The sequence below is a fragment of the Pyrgilauda ruficollis genome, unplaced genomic scaffold, assembly GCF_017590135.1.
Source record: "Pyrgilauda ruficollis isolate IOZ18807 unplaced genomic scaffold, ASM1759013v1 scaffold8, whole genome shotgun sequence".
Taxonomy (NCBI): domain Eukaryota; kingdom Metazoa; phylum Chordata; class Aves; order Passeriformes; family Passeridae; genus Pyrgilauda; species Pyrgilauda ruficollis.
In genome coordinates this window covers 3,263,623-3,281,569 of record NW_024529932.1, presented here as the reverse complement: position 1 = coordinate 3,281,569, position 17,947 = coordinate 3,263,623, and the positions used below count along the sequence as shown (strand labels likewise).

Below are 17,947 nucleotides of genomic sequence, written 5' to 3'. Positions count from 1 at the left end.
TTGAATGAAAGCTATTCTGTTGTTCAAAAAAAACCAACAAACTTTCCTTTTCATTGTGGTGTTTTGAGCATCTTTTCAGCTGAGAATATTGATTTATGCATCCATAGGAGGAAAGAAAGCCATAAATATTGATGTTTGTAATTAGCAGTGTGGCTTTCTTAATACAGATCTTCCATTAGGAAGACCTTACCATTAAGGTAATTCATTGATTTGTTGTATGATGCTAATTGGAATGAACAGTGGACAATATTTCATGAACACCTTAATTGTATTAATATTTTGTAATGCATGTTGGAAGACACTGGTGTTTTTTTCCTACTCTACAAAAATTAGAAGCTAACTGGCTTGCTTTCAGCCTTCTGAAACCATTCACAAAGCAGCAGCTTTAAAATTTGGCAGTTCCAGCTTTTAAGGTCCACTCAAAACATTACTTTAGAAGAGAAATGCAAGAAATTGCTGACTTGCTATGTTGCTCCAGACAGCAGCTAGTAGAACATCTCAGTGACAAATTTCATTGCTTTTCTATTCAGTACAATATTATAATACATACATTTAAACCTGCTGGGGTTGTATTTCCAAAGAATGGATTGGTAGTGTCATATCTCACTTGTCTCTGCCCCACTTTTTGTATTGGAGTAAGAAAGACTGTGGTGGAACTATCAATGTATGACTAAAACAAAACTACAAGAGTTCTGCATAATAAGAAAGTCTTGACAGTTCTCTATTGATGAACATTTCTTGCAAAGTGAGAAGAACATAAGAAACATGTAAAGCATGTAAAGCAGCATATTCTTCTGTTAGAAATTAGGATCTAATGGTATATAAAAAAAACTACGTATTGAATTTGAGAAGTCAGAACAAACCATGAGAAGAAATGTGGAACAAACGTTGATCTTCAACCCCAAATTATCCATTTGGTTATGGATTATACCAAAGTAATTTTTTCTGTCTAGGGGATTAAATGTACCATACAGCTTAGTTTGTTTCCAGTACTGCCAAAAATGTGAGGTTTGGGTTTCTACCAGTTTTCAGGCTACCTGGGGCTGCTCCATCCATTATCCCATTTTGGAGCAGACAAGAAGTAAATTACCTACCCTACGTTTAGGCTTGTGGATCATATGTGCAAATGTAATGTCAAATTTAGTTTTGTTCTTTAGGAAGTACATGAAAATTTTGCCAAGCTTTCTACACAGGGAAGTAGAGCATTCCAGGATTACTAGCTTTGTGGAAAGGGAAGGAAACAATGGTAATCTAGTCCTAAGTTCGGGAATGTCCGTCAGGTTAAGACTAAAATGTCTCGATTTTTTGGCAAGGACGTTGTTGTGGTGCGATTCAGATTCTTCCTTTGTGTCCTGTTAGCGGATTTGAACTGCACCATAACAATGTACTTGCCAAGAAATTGATTGCTTTTGTTGTTGGGGAAATGTTTTGCCATTTCTTTCACACTTCTTTTATTTTATCTTTTGCATTCTTGTTACAGTTAGATGCTGGTGTGCCAGAAAAAATAAGCCTCATTTCCAGAGATGAGAAGAGTGTACTTGTGGTAACTTACAGCGATTTAAAACGCTGCTTTGAAAATACTTTTCAAGAACTGATTGCAGCCGCAAATGGTCAGTTGTAGTATTTGCTGAAAGCATGCAGGACATTGCTGAGGAACTTAACCTATAGCAAATTGCACTACAGCTGAATTGTTGTTGTCATCTCATTTCACATTTGGGAAACAAACAGGAGATGAGCAAAGCTGCTTGCACTTCAGTCAGGTACACTGTTACTTGAAGGGAAGAATGTTTCACTTATCCTAGAGCTAAGGCTGCCATTGGAGGCTTTATCTGTGAAGAATTTATTTTAGATTAAGGAACACATCAGGTGCATGATGTTCCTACTTTTATTTTTTCCACTTGTATATGCACTAATTTTAATTTTTTTAAGACTTTTCTGATCTCTGAAGTTTTGCCACATTGTATACTTAAGGGAAACTCTTTGCAAGGACATTTCTGGGATACATTTTTGTCACTGAGGATATAGCAAAATTTATTCATTTTTGATATTATTTGCACCCAGAATAGCATAAAGGACCAGGTAAATAATTTAATAGAAATTGTGTTCTATTAATGACCGTTTAGTTCGTAACCTCTGTAAAAGTGTGTTGTATGCAAGCTCTGTATGCCACCCACTGTTAGCTCAAAGAAATGTGAGAAGAAACAACTTTTTAAAACCAGTCAAGTGAAGTATTGGTGAATTGACTAAAAAGGAAAGAAAGTCCCCTGTCATTCGATTTAAACTTTGTCTAAGCGAAGTGACGAAAACAGCATAATGGGAAACATCTTTAATTTAAGGAGCATATCAAACTTGCTCTAAACACAACCAGCGCCTTTTAAAAACTGTTTGTACATTTTCCTGGTAGTCAGAAGCATTTACATTTATGCAATTTTTTTAATAGTTTTTTTTTAAAGAAATTGTTTAAATGCCTGAAGTTTCAGGAGTGTATTACTTTAGGTTATTTACAGTATAATTTTTGTATAAAGTTCTGTTCTTTGAACCACAGCTTTATTATGGTACGCTACACTGGATACAGATACAAAGACACTGTTAAAAGAAGATTAACTAAACACAGCAGTTGTCTGGCATCAAGAGCTTTTCAAGTTTTACGGCCTGAATCTGGAGGGATAATGATCTGCTGTGCCTTTGCAGTCACTGCTTAGCCCAAAGTAATATTACTTTTGCTAATACTCAACACATGAATATTCCTGAAGTAATTCAGTCTCAAAAGTCTGGAATTTTGCTCCTCAATTACCTTTCTAATTTTTGGACATGCAGTTGTCTCCAAACTTGGGTATTCATGGGATTTCTAGTTAAACACCTACACTTTGATACTGAAGACTGCCAAATATGTAGGAATTTCCTTTCTTAAAGCAGTAGTGAAGACTGTATCTATCCTTTCCCAGCACTGAATGTTTTAATAGCACTGGGTGCTCACCATGAAGAAAATGTGGAAACTCAAAAGGTCAGGACAGACTCTAAGCACTTGCAACTGATGTTACTAACATCAATTTTAATGATTCTCAACATTTGTAGTTTTCAGAGAAGTTTTTATTATTTCTCTGTCCACTTTTATAAGCTTTAAAATGATTCTCCGCCTTGAGACTTGCATCAAGAAAAAAGCAACTCTCTTCACATCGAAAGCTTTGAAGACTAGGGACATGCTTTACACATTTTAGAGAATGTGGTTGAATCCACATTAAGTAGCATCAGTTGTTGAGTTTAAAAATCAATTATTGTTGCAATTTTAAAAGGAACATAATGTTTAATATTCAAACGATAACAGTTGCCAGAATGTTCTTTTTAATATAAAAGGAACAGGAACTTTGAAAAGTGAACATGCAGAACAGTCTTTTATCATTAGCTCATGTATTTGAGGAAGAGCAGCTGTCTTTTCTATGTTTTTTGACAAATCATATTGTAATTCTTTTGTACAAAAAAAGAAGTACTTGTATTCTAGAAGAAATATGGAATGCTTAATTTATAAGCGGGCTGAGGTTTTTTCCAGTATTGTTTTCTTTGAAAATGAAAGGGGATCATCTGTTCAGTTGTGGGGTTTGGGAACCTTTGAAAATTTAATTTGTGGACCAATATTTTGTGGAAGTGTAAGGCAGGGGTAAAATAGGGCTTGAATTCTCATCCTTTTTAGACCAGCACACCCTCTGCAAGACATGTCTAAATTGCAAACCTGTGTGTATTTGCATAATGTCAGTTTGCTTCAGCCCCTAGTAACCTCAGGACTTGGTTTAAAAATAAAAAGGTAGACAGCTAATAAGTTTTCATACATAATGTCAGCCAGAAAATATTTGGTGTCAGGTAATACATAAAATTAAAAAGAAGTTGAGCTTTGTTTTCTATTTATTTTTTTTTCTCTATATTTGGGAATGATTTGAACAGTCTGAAGTTCAGCTTGGGTGTTTTTTTTGGGGGAGAGCCCTTCTACCCCATTTTAATTCCATTTAGAAGGTTGTCCTAAAGTTGTAGTTTGATCCATTCATAGGAAGAACTGTGTATCTGTATTTAAAAGAAGAGTCACCAGGATGTGCCCTCCCAGATGGGAAATTTATTTCTGACCTTCCTATTTTTTACAGCTAAAAGCACAGAAGGGACAACCTTTGAAATCATCTGATGTTGGTCATTTTAATTTTTGTACCTGTTTTAAATTTTGTTGCTGTATTTACTATATTGTAAATATTTTGTTGAGGGTACCTATGTATTTTTGATTTGCCCTTGTTTCAGTAATTCAGGTGTCAACTGCTTCCCCTAAAAAGCACCAGTATGTTAAGTTCTAATGTCATGATCCCAGTATGTGTTACTCATCTTTAATCCTGTTTTCATTGTTCATGTGTACAGCAGTATTTTTAATAAAGAATACCAGAAGTAACGTGGCCTTATTTTGACATTGTGAAGCTCTGAAGTTGGATCCAGGGCTTTTCAACTTTGGTGGTGGAATTTTATTTCATTCTGTCTGCAGTGCAGAGTTTAAACAGGAGTCACAAATTGTGTTTAGTGCTTGCCACTTAGAGTGTATCAGGTGTTCTAAAACTGAGAGATATTGTTCACTAGAATTGTATTAACGCATACTTCTGTAACTCCCAAGTCAAACCCCATCTGCTTCAGTTTGATCAGATCTGCTTTCCTTGATAAGCCCTACTTTTGAAACTCTGCTCAAGTTCCCTTACTTCCATGTTTTTTGAGCTTTTTTTGCTCAGTAACAAAGTGTATTAATTTCTCTGAGAATTTGCACGTGGAGTCGCAATAACTTCATTTCGTGGAATTCTTTTCCTGTATTTTTAACCAGCAAAGGTTCAATGATTTGCTGGTGGGATAAAGTCTCCTATATCCATCCAATGCTGACCGTGCTTTTGGAAGATGTAATTTTGTGTAATATATTGTGAATTGTCAATAGTCCCTGCACATATTTAACATGGAGTCTTTATTGCTGAAATTGCAGTGTTTTAGGAATGTTATTATATAAGCTACATTGTTTGATTGATGCACATATCCAGTCTCCAGTTTCCTCCTTAGTAATGTGCAGCAACAGCTACACAACTCCTGCAACAATTGATGATTCCCTTATGCTTTCCCAGAGAAAGCTTCGTCTCCACTTCCTTCCAGCAGAGCCCCTCAGGTGATTGAATATTGTTTAGCAGAGAGCACTTGATTGAACATCTCTGTGGAGGCAGCCTCCCCAGCTTCAGATGGATGGGGTTGGGGGTGTGGGGATTCTCTGAAGAAGAGAGTCTCTACTCAGGCCTAAGGTGCTGCCTGCTGCCACAGAAGCTTCAGAACTGGCTTTGGTGGGGACGCCTTAGCTCTGTTTGTCCTTTTCTCTCGTGTGCATCTTCTAGCTGCTGAAGAAACCAGGGATTGTGAGTGGTTGGGTGGATGTTTGTCTTTGTCTTCCCCCACCATGAAACCTTGGCTCTCCCAGAGGCTAAGTTGAATTTTTGTCTCGTAAGCTCTTCTTAAATATGCTGAGCCTAGGGATTGTCACCCACACAGGGAGCAGTGACAGGTGTCTGTCACTGTAGCTGGTTTGCTGTGCGAGAATTGTGCCTTCCTTCTGTGTGATTATTCCATGTTCTCCTTTGCTCGGAAAATCAGCCTGTGGGATGGATGTGTGCCAGATGTTGTGCTACCAGTGCTGACTTGTGTGCCACAGCAGTCTTTGACACTGGCAGAACTCTTAATTTTTTTTTCAAAAGCAAACTTTATTATATGAATTTAGTAGTCAAACACATTATATAAAGACAGAAAATGCAAGACAAAATAGAAGTTCTTCACATCTGAAGACACTTGGGGGTTCATAAAAAAGTAATCTTTGTAGTCCAGTTTTCTTAAATATTTATGCATAAAAGCATATTTATATATTTACACTGTGCAAACATGTCCTTTGAGATGCATCATCCTGTAACTATTCCTGCTCAGTTCTAGTAACAAAAGAGTACTGAAACTTTTGTCTTTATCAAGGTCAAATATGCTTTACCAACAAGAGGCAGTGCAATAGATACTTAAAACTGATGATCTCTTGTGCAGAGATACTTAGAAGTAGTGGTACATGTTTGTTTTGCTTGATTATCAAAGATAGTTTATATTTGTAAATATGCAAAAGGTAATTTGCCTTAAAGTCTGTTAGTGGGTTACATTCACTGCGCTTTACCTGAATTCTGAGAGAGCAAGAGATCATATAACATGTAGCATTTGAGTTAATACATATTTAGTGGACCACAAGAAGCTGACATTGGGCTGTAATTGATTTGGCAGATATCAGTGCTGCTGTGTTAAATGTCCAACTCTCATTTCAATACTGCATTCAAAGGTGAAAGGGAATGGGTGCATTCTAATGCTTCTTGAGCAAAGAACACTCATGACCTTTCTGAGATGCTGTACAAAAGTCTGCTGTAAATGAATGATACATTTTTATTCCTGTACATACTGGTAACTTAACACTGAAATTTAGGTGTCTTCATAGAAAAGCTGCTCTAACTTTACAGATTGTCTTGTAATTTTTAACTAATCTCTTCAAACTCTCTAGTGATCAATTAAAGTTTGTGCAGTCTAGTAGCCATCCTGTCTTTTCAGACAGATTCCCATAAATAAAATATAATCAGTGCAGTGTTAGAAGGTCTATGAGGTTTTGTGTACAGAGCTTGGCTTTAACCTATCTACCTTGTGGTTTGGTTCCAGTGTGTGCGTGTTGGCTTACTGACAAAGTGCAAAACTTCAATATTTACTTGATTTCAACAGGATTGTCCAAACTGAATTGGTATGTATTCCCTGTTGTTACAGCCCTGGATCTGGTCTTAACTCTCCTCTATCCCTACCAGTTGTGTTTAGCAACACATTTTAAATTCTTGCCTTGCAAGGCTTCCCTACTGTGCATCTGCCATCTGGAGCAGTAAGATCCATATAATGCCCCATCCCCAATTAGCTTATTCAGCTTCCCCAGAGCATCAGCTCTCCCACAAGTTTCTCAAAGTAGTTTTCATAAAAAATATAGTTTGTGGTCTGTTTCTAGCTCCTATCTTCGTGAAGGCTCCTTTATTTTCCAGTACAGCACATACCCCATGGGTACAGCACAGCCATGGGATGTGAATACCTCAGTTCCTGGTGCAGATTCCTGGCTCTCTAGGAGCTTCCTCTCCCAGTCAGGACAGAAGTGACTCAAGTCTGAGCAGAGGCTGTAATAATGGCCTTCCAGGTTTTCCTGGATGCAGAAGCACTCAGCATTTTTAGAAAAGGCTATTGGTGTTGAGCATTTGGGAAAGCCAAGATTTAAGCAATAATATTTTGCTCTATTTTGAATGCATGTGCTGCAGTCTGTAGAAAAGCAGATCACTGGGATTAAGCCAATGATAACTTTTCAAGTTTTATGATAATTAAAATAATTTGAGTCAGAGTTTTTAAACTGATAGTGTTTCATGAGAAGCTGCATGCTTAGATCTTGGCCTAGAAGTACTTAAACTGGTGGCTGAGAATAGTGGACAACAGAATTGTAGTCGGGAGGAGGAGAACGGCTGGCAATCATTTTCTCCAGCATTGCATAACCACAGGTGTATCTTCGCTTGGAGTCACTGAGCTGGTCACAGCTGAAACTGCAGAAGCTTCTCGGCTTGGTTATTCCAGAAAGCACTGACTCCTTGCTCCTGCTGGCACCTTTAATGCTGTAATAGAGCAGTGTCATTGTGAGCTTTCTTAACAGGTAAAGATTTTTGGTTTAGTGACTTGAGCAAAGCTAGGTCACAAGTTAATTCTTACGTGGTGGGAAGGGCATTGATGCAGATGGACTTGCTCAGTGGGAGTGGAGAACAGAGGAGTGAAGGAGCCCTCCTGTGATCCCTGTGAGTCCCCTTTAAACAGAGGTGCTGGGAGTGAACAATACTGTTAAAAGTGTTTGTGCATTGTATCAGTCTTGCTGCTTGGGGGGAGTACTGGACTGCTCAGCCTAAGCTCTAATTGCTCATTTGTGGCAGGTGCTGGGGAGTGAAACTTTATTGCAGGCTGGCATAGTGGGGAGTGTCTGGCAGCTCTGCTGGTGCTGAGGCAGCATATTCCCCCATCTAAATGTTTCTTCCTAACGGAACAGGGTTTTGAGCAGGAGTGAAGTCTCAAACCTTGAGGCAAAAGTAGAAAACTACTAGTGTAGGTGTTCCCAAAGCCTAATGCTGGGATGAATTTCTAATACAAATGGCTGATGTTTGTGAGGAAGGACATTTGGTCTGGCTATCTGCTTTTTTTGGCTTCTTTTGGCAGCTGCCATGAACTGCTGGTTTGAATTAGAATTTTCCTGTCTCTTAAAAGGGCCAGTTATCCTGTAGGCTGCCTTTTATAAGATGCCCTTTACTAAGAGGGGTTTAATGTCTTCTGGGCAAAGCCACTTTTAAAGGCAGTGTTCGCTTTATGGCACTTTGTCACCCATAGTCAGAGATTGCAGTGCTTACAAGGAAGGGCTCTTTCAGTAATGAAGAAAATCAGAGCAAAGAGAATTTTTACACCATTGAACTTGGATACCAAAGGTTTATCTGTAGACAAAAGACGAGCCAGAGCATTTTTCCATCACTGTTTACATGTGAAATCCTAAAGTAAACATGTTGGACCACAGTGTCTAGAATTAGATTTCCTCCCCTGTATTTTATAAGTTCATGGACAATCCACCCCTCTCCATTTATAAGGTCAGAAACATTGGCAGCCCTAGTCTTGAATTCCAAATAAGACATTCAGAGAGCGTCTGTTGAGGCTTTCAGAGCCCAGGGTTTTGCTTTTTATTTTATTTTGCACTGTTAGGTCTTCAAGTCAAACTACAGAACTAGTGGTACAGGACCATTACAAGTTCCTCTTAGATGTCACAGTTTCTCAAATTCTAACTCAGAAGCCTGTGTGATTTTTTTAAGGAGTGTGGTCTCTGTCTTCTGTCCTACTGTAGGAAATTGGAAGGTCTCCCTAAGAAGACCACCCTGTTAAATTTATTAGTAGATGAATGGAGTTCCTGAGGAGGAGCCCTTGTGATGAGGATTGCAGATGCATCCCATATTTTCATATTGCATCTGTTGGCAGATGGAGAAGTACTTGCCTTGGGATAAATTCCATAACTATGACAAGGTTAGTCACAGATGCAATGGATTTTTTTGTGATGGGTTTAAAGAGAAATGCCTCTGTGATTTACATTGTGATTGTGAGTCTTTGGGAGCTGGCAAAAGTGGAGTGTGTATGACAGGTTGTGAATCTTAAAAACTGTCATGCTTTGATCCTTTCATCATCATCAGGCTTTTGCATCCTGAGATTTTTTTTGTGAGCTAAACTTGGCTTCTGCTTTAATAAACCTTTACACTGGTAGAGCTGCATCTATTAATTTTATCTGGAGTGCACTGCTGTACCTGGGCATGCATTCCCACAAAAAACTTTGAGGGAGCTCAAGGGGTTTTGGCATCTGTAGTCAGGCTTTATTTTGGGTCTGAATTTACAGTCAAAGGCTTCTGTAGCTGTGGACTATCTTCTTGCCAATCTAGGGATGTAAATTGGAAACTGTTTGGTTGGTCTTTAATTGGGATTGTTTGTTGGAGGAAATGGCTGCTGGTTTCTTGCCATGTTCAGGACCAGAGTGAGGTTAGAGGCTGGCTGCAGCTCTTGAGATGCTTGTTCCAGCTCACAGGAGGTGGAATTCTTGCTGTTTTTCTGGCTTTGTAATTTACACTAACTCAAGGGTCTGCCTCAGCCCAAGGATGTTGGCTTACTTGTGTTGGGCTTTTTCACCACTACTGAAAAGCTAGAAAAGGGTTGCGTTTGGGATCTTTTCTACCTGCAAAGGAGGATAGCTCAGAAAACTGCCCCCCAACCTTTCTACCGGGGTCCTTTACCTGAGGCCTTATATTAGGATAAAACTTACTTCTCTTCCTGCTGTTCAGAATATAATTTATCATCTCAGTGGCATTAGCAAGTCCAAGACACGTCGCAACCATTTCTATTTCCCCGTCCAAGACCCAGAATGGGATCCCAATGTGTTTCATGCTCCTGGCTACCTCCTGGGCCTAGGGAGCTCATCAGGGTTTGGGCTGATGCTCTTTCCTGTAGTGAAACCAAGGGTGAGCTTTGGCATTAGTGCCTTTCCCTAGGCAGGAGAAGTGGAAGCCCAAGAGGAGGCACCTTGCCAGGGTCAGTGGGGTACCCCTGCACTGTCAGGTTGGCTCCCTGCTGTGCTCTGCTCTGGGCCTGGCAAGCACTACTGTACATGCTGGCTCTCTCCTGCAGTCAACCGATCAGTTTCCTCTGAAACAAACCCTGGGAGTGCTTCTGGAGACAGGTAGGGTGCTCTGGGTTTGGCTCCTTCCACACTATGCAGTTCTTCAGCTCTGCCCAGTCTGAATCTGCCAATGTTTTGTTACAGCGAAGGGATCTAACCGTAACCATAGGTAAGCTGCTGCCAAAGGGAGGTGAAATCCTTCCTCAGCCTGGTGCTGGCACCAGCTGCCCTGACCGTGAGCTGCTACTGCTCACTCAGAAACCGTTCTGACTATCTGGCAACCTGAATGAGCTCCCTGCAAGAAAAGCCAAGCTGAAATGTCAGCACAAGAGTGAGCGCAGAGCAGGATGCCTGTGATGCAAGGGAAGAAGCAGGACTGTACATCTGCTTAGATCAGTTTCCATGTCTCAAACCCCTCCAGGCTCCACCTTGCTTAGTACAAACTTTAGGGGAATTTATTTACTGCTCCAATTAATTTTAAGTAAAGGATGCTTAGCTAAGATGCTACCACTTTTAGGAATGTGTGCAGATGGAAGGGTCACTGCCTGCATTCACATCCATGAGTGCTTTTTGGCACAGTGCTACAGTACCACTTGTTTAGCTTGCAGGCCAGATGACCTTGTATGATCTCAGTCTACCGCTCTGTTTTCCCAAGCATTTATGTTCTAGCAGCCAGCCAGTGTTCAGTTCAATTTTCTTTCTTATCCAAGCATTCTTTTCCTTCTGCATTTGAAAATGCCCCTTAAAGCACTTCCAGAGGGATGCTCGGAAGTGCATCTTTGCTCCATCCAAAGAAAAAGGCATTTCATATATTTCCTTTGGGGAGATTACCATGTTGTCTGACAGCAGCCTTTAGAAATATACAGAAAAAATGAGTTAAACCACTTAGAGGGAACATCACATCCTTTGGAACCCTGTAATATCCACATACACTCCAAGCTCTATAGTCCCTGGCTCCTCCAAAGACAGCATGACGCAACAGAGCTGAAGTACCATAGAACTGCTCAGGAGCCTCTTCTGAATGGTCAAGGCAGGAGAAGGGGTTTCCCAGCATTTGTTAGGAATGGCTTGTGTTGCCCTGGCTTTGCCACGCATGAGCAGCTTTGGCCCTGCAGGCTGCTGCCAGCAGCGCGTTTATCCAGGCCGTGCTTTCCAGCCCTGTGAGCGCGCGCACTCTCCTACACGTATTTGTGTCCTACACGTATTTCTGTCCTACACGTATTATTTCAACCAACGCCCTCTAAGTCACTGGAATATTTTGTGAAGCGAGGCCTCTCTGCCTTGACTGCACGTTTCAGCCAGCTCCGATTGTTCTTTGAGACAATGCTGCACCTCCCAGCCTGCCCAACTGCAAGGCACTGACAAGTTTGGCGCTGGCCGGACGGCAGGCTGGCCTTGACCTCCTGCCAGCACGAGATGAACGATGGGTTGGGTCTGGGTAGTCTCCAGGCTGGCTGAGAGCAGTGAGCTGAAACCAGGACACTGCCAGCTTTGCAGCGGCTGGGAGCTGATACAGCGCCGGCACTGAGAAAATAAACACTTCCCATTTACAGAGAGTTCATGTCAGTGCAACTCATTTCTTAGAGCAGCCCTAGTTCCCTGCTTGGGCAGCTGTCAGGAATTAGGTGGAGGAAGATGGCCAATATATTCAAGTGCTTAAAGGCAGGAAGAGAAGTGAGGCCCTCACATCCATCTATTGTAAAGTTGCCACTTTAGCATCCTGAGCCCATGGGTGTTAAATGGGCCGTGCTTAGCTGAGTCATGGAAAAGAAGGGCAAAAACAAGCACAGGGGGCCTTGTCCCAGCTGGGGTGCCCTTGGGACTTGCAGAAACAACTGCAAATCCTTCACAGCCACGCATTCCTCCTCCCCTATTATTAATGGCTTGTTTCCTATGGTTACCTGCCTCCTACCTCAGTCCAGTGCTCTCTGACACTGGCATTAAACTGAGCATGAGGTGGATCAATAAGTGCTAATAAATCATATAGCTGATGTGCATCGAAGGGGTTGAGGGTTATTTGCTTCTTCAAAGACAGAGGTGTGGAAGATGATTGACTGCTGATTAAACCCAGCAGGACACACCTCAGCAAGAGTGTTTGCAGGGGCTGGGGCCATTTCAGCTACTTTCACAAGGCATGATTTAGGACAAGGACCTTGAATTCTCCTTTGCCATCTAAAACCTGAGAAGAAGGGAATGTAAAATACAGACCCAAAGAGTGTCCGTTTCTGCTTGCTGCCTGTCCATGTGAAACGTTTCAGTTCCTCTGGAGCCAGCACCATCCCACTGTCTGCTTGATAATCCTTGAAGAAAAAAGAAAGATGCAGTCCTGTTAGGTGTTAACTGTATTTTACGAAGGACTCAGTTCCTCTTTGGTCTGATTTCCAGCATCCTTCTGGTCATTGATACTGAGACAGCTCTAGGAGACAGCAGCTCTGTGCACAGCAGTGCACAGGAATTTAATGGTGCCTTTCCAAACCACAGTGCCTTGGGGTGCAGCAGACAGGTAAAACGTTAATGCAGATCCAGGGTGCTAGAAGAAAAGGGTCTGCTTGCAATCTGAGGCTCTGGCCGGCCACCAATTCAACCCCGTGAGGACCACTGTGCCTTTCCCACCACCTGCTGCTTACTGACTTCTACTGAGTCACTAAAAGCTTGCCCCAGCCTCTCGCCTATGCCCGTCCCTAGCAGGATTGGGTGTGTGTCCCATTGTTAGACATGGCTCCAGCCTGTCCGTCTGCTAACAGGTCTCATTCCTACCATGAACCTCTGATGGAAAAGGGACTCACAGTCCTCCTTTGTGCACTACTATTCAGATGAAAATGCAGATCCAAGGGATTTTAAGTGTCTCTCCCACACTGATGAGATTCAGGTGGGACTGTGGTAGCTGTACCTTGCAGACCTACTGGAACTGACCACTCCTTGTCAAGGAAGGAGTGTTTGCAGCCCATGACATGGCCAGCAAGGATCTCTGACCCTCTTTTGTAGGGCAGTGGGATAACCTCTTGTTGCAAGTACAGCTAATCGTGCACCTTGTATCAGTTAGAGCTGACAAAGCAGTAACCCCCCATCCTGATTATCCCTGTATAAATCTGCCACATAAATAAAAAGAAATACATGGCATATGATTTGGCTCAGGAGTCACTTACATTTAATACAAGCGTTTCCTTCATGGGAAGCTCTTCAAATGTCTTTATGTGCTGGGGGGGGTTTATCTTGAAAGTGTTTACGTATCTGTTCAACAAGAGAAGGAGGACAATTTTTGGTGAGAGTGTGAAGTGCACAAGCAGGAGGTGTTGGGCATTTCTCTGTTTCTTTAGGCAGTTCCCAGCTATATTCAAGGTAGGTCATACAAAAGGGACTTGTTAACCAGACCCCACCCAAATCTCACTCCCCAGCCCCGGGGTACAGAGAGCTGTGCCTCTCACAGTCCCTGAGCCCTGTGACCTGCAGGTCCCCCTGGGCCGCAAGAGCCACAGCAGTGGGTGACTCAGCAACTGGTGGGACATTCAGGCCACCTCTGGGCTGTCCCTGAGTGTTTTCTCCCACCCAGGTCCAAAGTGGGCTATGCAGCGAGCTACCACCCCCAACAAACAAACAGTCATATTCTTGCTTATCTCACCTGACATTTTCAGTGCTTCCACAACTTGAGCTTGTAACAGGAAAATTTTCATTGCACAAAGGATCAGATGCGGGGGGAGACCCATTTTCTGTTGTAAGTATTGTGCTGAGGGGTATGTAGTCTTTCCCTTCCTGAATGTAAACAAGAAATAAAAGCCTTATTCCTGGGTCCACGTGACCAGTTGCCCCTGCCTCGGTGACAGCATGTGGTTGTGACATTAATACCTGCTGGACATTTGCTTGCAGCAGGTCACCCAGCTTTTTCACCAGCTCGGAGAACCGTGGCCTGTCGTTGGGATTGCTCTGCCAGCAGTCCAGCATGATTTGGTAACTGTGAGGGCAACAGCAAAGAGAGCACGTGGTGGGGTTACAGCTGCGTTTGATCCAAGGCAGCGCAGTCTTTGACGTCTTGTCATCGATAGACAGACGTAGGGAGGTAACTCCTCAACCTGCTTGCTTTTACAAAGATTCTCTCTAACACCATCGAGGCCTCTTCCTAAAAGTAAAGCAGTGAAATTTCCACAAAAACAGAAAACCTTCATGCAGCACCCCAGAAGACCACATCAAAAGGATAATTCAGCCAACCAGTCATACTTCCTTTTTTTCATTCCTAATTAAGCATTAAACCTTTGTATTAAACATCTATTAACTGGCAATGTTTAGGTTAAAGTATCCTAAAGGCATCCTAAGATGACTTATATGGATGTGTCACTTCCTTGTATTGGTTGAGCCGAGCTTTCCTTCCTGCAATAAAATATGTGGAAGAGACAAAAAAAAAAAAAAGCTCTTATCTACTGTCACTAGGATAATAAAATTAGTCAATGGGCAATACTCCCAGATAGGCATGGCTGGCTTGCATCCTTTTCTTCTGCTAGAACTATTTTTTGGTAAGTGTTGCTATTTAGAGCCATGACACAGCACTCGGGAAGGCACCAAGACACCCACACGTTCTTGATTTTGCCTCCAGAGGTAAAATACCCTGCACATGTTCATGGTCCTCAATGACTTGTATCACAGGGTGAATGTTCAGTGTGCTGCATGGGTCAGGCAAGGTGGGTCATGGGCCTGACCCACCTTGGTCTCCAAAAAGGTGTTGGCTGCCATGCAGTAGCAGCTTGAGACTGCACCTGAAGGCAGGGGAGGAGGGAGTGACGGCCGACGTGGCGGTAAGGACTCAGACAACCTGGGTGGGGCGGCTGCGGGTCCCCGTCACCTTCCTCTGCCATCAGACATGGTGTACAGGAAAGGGTGGACCCTGAGTACCCAGTGATTGCAAGGAAGCCTCCACTGTCACTTCCTAAGTCAAGATGATGTTAATCGTGTCACATTCCTCCAGCACTTATCTCTATGCATGTCGGTAAATATTAAACCTAGCAAGGAATGACCTTCCTTCTCCTCCTCCTCCTCCTCCTTCTCCTTGCTCAGCTCCCCTGAGAGCACAGCCTGGGTGGTGCGCTTGGCTCAGGTCCTGTTTGCCCCCTACACTCTGGGAGAGGCAGGGGCCAGGATGGGGGGTGTACAGGAAGACACTGATGGAGGATTGGGTTGTTTTTCCTTGGGCTGGCACAGGGTACTCTTAGAGGCTGGAACATCATCTGCAGGGCAGCCCGGGAGGGCGGGCTGTGGTACGCAAGGCAAGCAAAGGCATCTTACATCTCCTCGGTTGCTTGCTCTGGGGCTCGCATTCTTGTGCCTTCCTTCAGCCTGCTGCAGAAATCCTCGTCTATTTGGACTCCAGGGTAAGGAGAGGCGCCTGGAAGTGACATTGGAGAATAGATACATGCCTTGAGTACCCGTGACCTTGGTGCATCTCCCTCAAACTCTCCCTTGGGGTCTGCATCATCAGGTTGCAGAGCTGGGGGTCAGGGGTGCCCCCTGCAGGGTCTGGCCCTGCTGGATTACTGCTGGTTGTGCTCCAAGCCCCAGTCTTTGCAGGGGGGGCAAGATCAAGGCCACAGCCATTGGTGGTGCTTTCCTGGCCTGAATAGAAAAATTGCATGTGAGTTTGATTTGAACACTATCCCTTGAAAAGCCAATTAGGAGTACTCCAAATTCAATATTAACAAACCCTAAATGCTCAAAATCACCTTGAAAAAATTGAAGTAATTGCTTTAAATGAGGTCACAGTACATTTGCATTGTTTTTCTATTTTGTGTGTTTTTCAGATGCAGCCTGCTTGTATTGTTGGTCTTTTTTTTTTTTTTTTTTGTTGTTTTTTTTTTTTTTTTTTTTTTTTTTTGTAAAAAAAAAAAAAAAAAAAAAATCAGGAAAAGGGAAAATGAAAGGGGGAAAAAAAATGGACCTTTCATAGAGTCAGAGAGTCACCAGGTTCAAGGAGCTGGGGCTTTAAGAAAAAAATAGCAGGTATTATGAGGCTGACCATAAAATTACAAGAGTTGGCAGGCTGACCAACAACATGTATTTAAACTAATAAATGATTGATTGTCCTGAGAATTGTATAGTATTGTTTCCTCTTCTGTTCACCTCTTTTGTCAGCCTCTGTGTTGAACTCAATTAAGATTCTTCTATTCTGACAGTCATTGTTGTTCCCACTCAGTGTACATCTTGTATCCTGCCTTTTCCACATGAAAGAAAGGAAAAAAAAGGCTTCACTGGGTTTTAATTTCAGATTGCATGCTCTAGTTCGTCCTGTAGCATCAGTGCAGATGCTTTTTGCCTGCTGTGTCCAATAGCCTGGTGAGGGGGGTGCTGGATCCCTCCTGGACTTGGGCTGGAAATGGGGGTGATGGGGTCTGAGACATGCAAACTGTGGGTTTGGCTCCCTTGCTCCCACAAGGGGAATAAGGAGCTTTTGAGAGAGCACTCAGCTCATGGCACTCGGTGTCTTGAATGCTGTCTGTGGCACAGGAGGTGGTGCCTTGGTCTTGGGCAGCTGGTGACCCAGAATCACAGTTCTGTGTTATCCCACAGGGTTCCACATTCAATTGAAATGCTGTAAAAATTGCCTGATTTTCCTGGCTAGTGCCATCAGTCAGACAAAGCACTGTGACTGCTCTGGCTGTGCTGCCCTGCGTCCTCTGCCAAGGCTTTCTACAGGGAAAAGTGGGAAGCTTGGGTTTTGCCCATGGCAGAAGTAGCTGGTAAAGTTCTCAGACAGCTGTGCTATCCTTTAAGGCTTTCAGCTTGGCAAATGAGCTTTCAGCGCTCTTAAAAGCACCCAAATTTCTCATTCACAGGGGCACGATAATCCCTCTGCTTCTGATGCAGGTCTTTCTGAAACACCTGCCAAAAGATCATTGAAGGTAATGGATGTTTTCCCCAAGCTGCAGTCCCCACTCCTGTCAAGCTCCTGGGGTGCAGAGTCAACATACCCAAGGAAAATATCTCCCACAGCAAGACCCCGAAGGACCACACGTCGCTTTTTGTATTGTAGATTTTATCAAATATGGATTCAGGAGCCATCCACTTGAGAGGAAGTCGAGCCTGGAGTAAAAGGGACAAATCTGACTATTATTTTCAAAGCCTGAAAGATTTTAATCATAGATGAATCAACTATATATTGTTATGTAAATAATTACCATTCAGGCAGGAACCTGTGGGATTTCCTTACAGGCAGTCAAGATAAACCCACACTCATTCATACGCTTAACAAATTGTTGGAGTAAAAGGCTGTTTTTAAAAAACATGTGGCACAAAACACCAGACATTGGAAACCTGTGACCAGACTTTTCTTTACAGGGATGTGGGAGTGTGTAGGAGCAGAGGTGTCTTGCCAGCATCATAGAGACAGGGCAGAAAGCCCTGCATCCAAGCACCAACCATTCTGTAACAATGTTGGGAGCTATTCTGGGGGAAATTTTCAGAGCCAGAATTGCAGGAACACATCAGCAACCCTTGAAGCCCCCTCAGCACAGCTTGTTAGGGTCTCCTGAGCAGTACCAAAGCTATGTGAACATTTCCCAGCTAATTTGCAATGCTGTAAACCCTGAAAATGTTGTACAGATGTGGGAATAGCTGTCAGGTGGGTGAGATCTCCAGAAAGAGACTCTTTGCATGACTGCAATGCCCGCACCAAATTCCCAAGGCATG

At 42.7% G+C, this 17,947-nt stretch overlaps 2 protein-coding genes across 4 annotated transcripts in view; one reads left to right on the top strand and one right to left on the bottom strand.

Moving 5' to 3' along the window:
• Nucleotides 1-4,423, top strand: part of PAN3 (poly(A) specific ribonuclease subunit PAN3) — an 80,272-nt gene extending 75,849 nt beyond the window's left edge. For all 3 annotated transcript variants that reach the window (XM_041487169.1, XM_041487168.1, XM_041487167.1), the window contains one exon: nt 1,481-4,423. In XM_041487169.1, the coding sequence (XP_041343103.1) occupies nt 1,481-1,621 (141 nt within the window). In that variant the 3' untranslated portion in view covers nt 1,622-4,423. The remainder of the gene's footprint in view (nt 1-1,480) is intronic.
• A 1,309-nt stretch (nt 4,424-5,732) lies between these two features.
• FLT1 (fms related receptor tyrosine kinase 1) overlaps nt 5,733-17,947 on the bottom strand; it is a 109,858-nt gene continuing 97,643 nt past the window's right edge. Inside the window, exons 24-30 of the mRNA XM_041487166.1 lie at nt 17,230-17,341; nt 15,551-15,650; nt 14,123-14,228; nt 13,899-14,029; nt 13,426-13,510; nt 12,488-12,579; nt 5,733-7,706 (exon numbers count right to left, since the gene is read on the bottom strand). Of these exons, the coding sequence (XP_041343100.1) occupies nt 7,502-7,706; nt 12,488-12,579; nt 13,426-13,510; nt 13,899-14,029; nt 14,123-14,228; nt 15,551-15,650; nt 17,230-17,341 (831 nt within the window). The 3' untranslated portion in view covers nt 5,733-7,501. The remainder of the gene's footprint in view (nt 7,707-12,487; nt 12,580-13,425; nt 13,511-13,898; nt 14,030-14,122; nt 14,229-15,550; nt 15,651-17,229; nt 17,342-17,947) is intronic.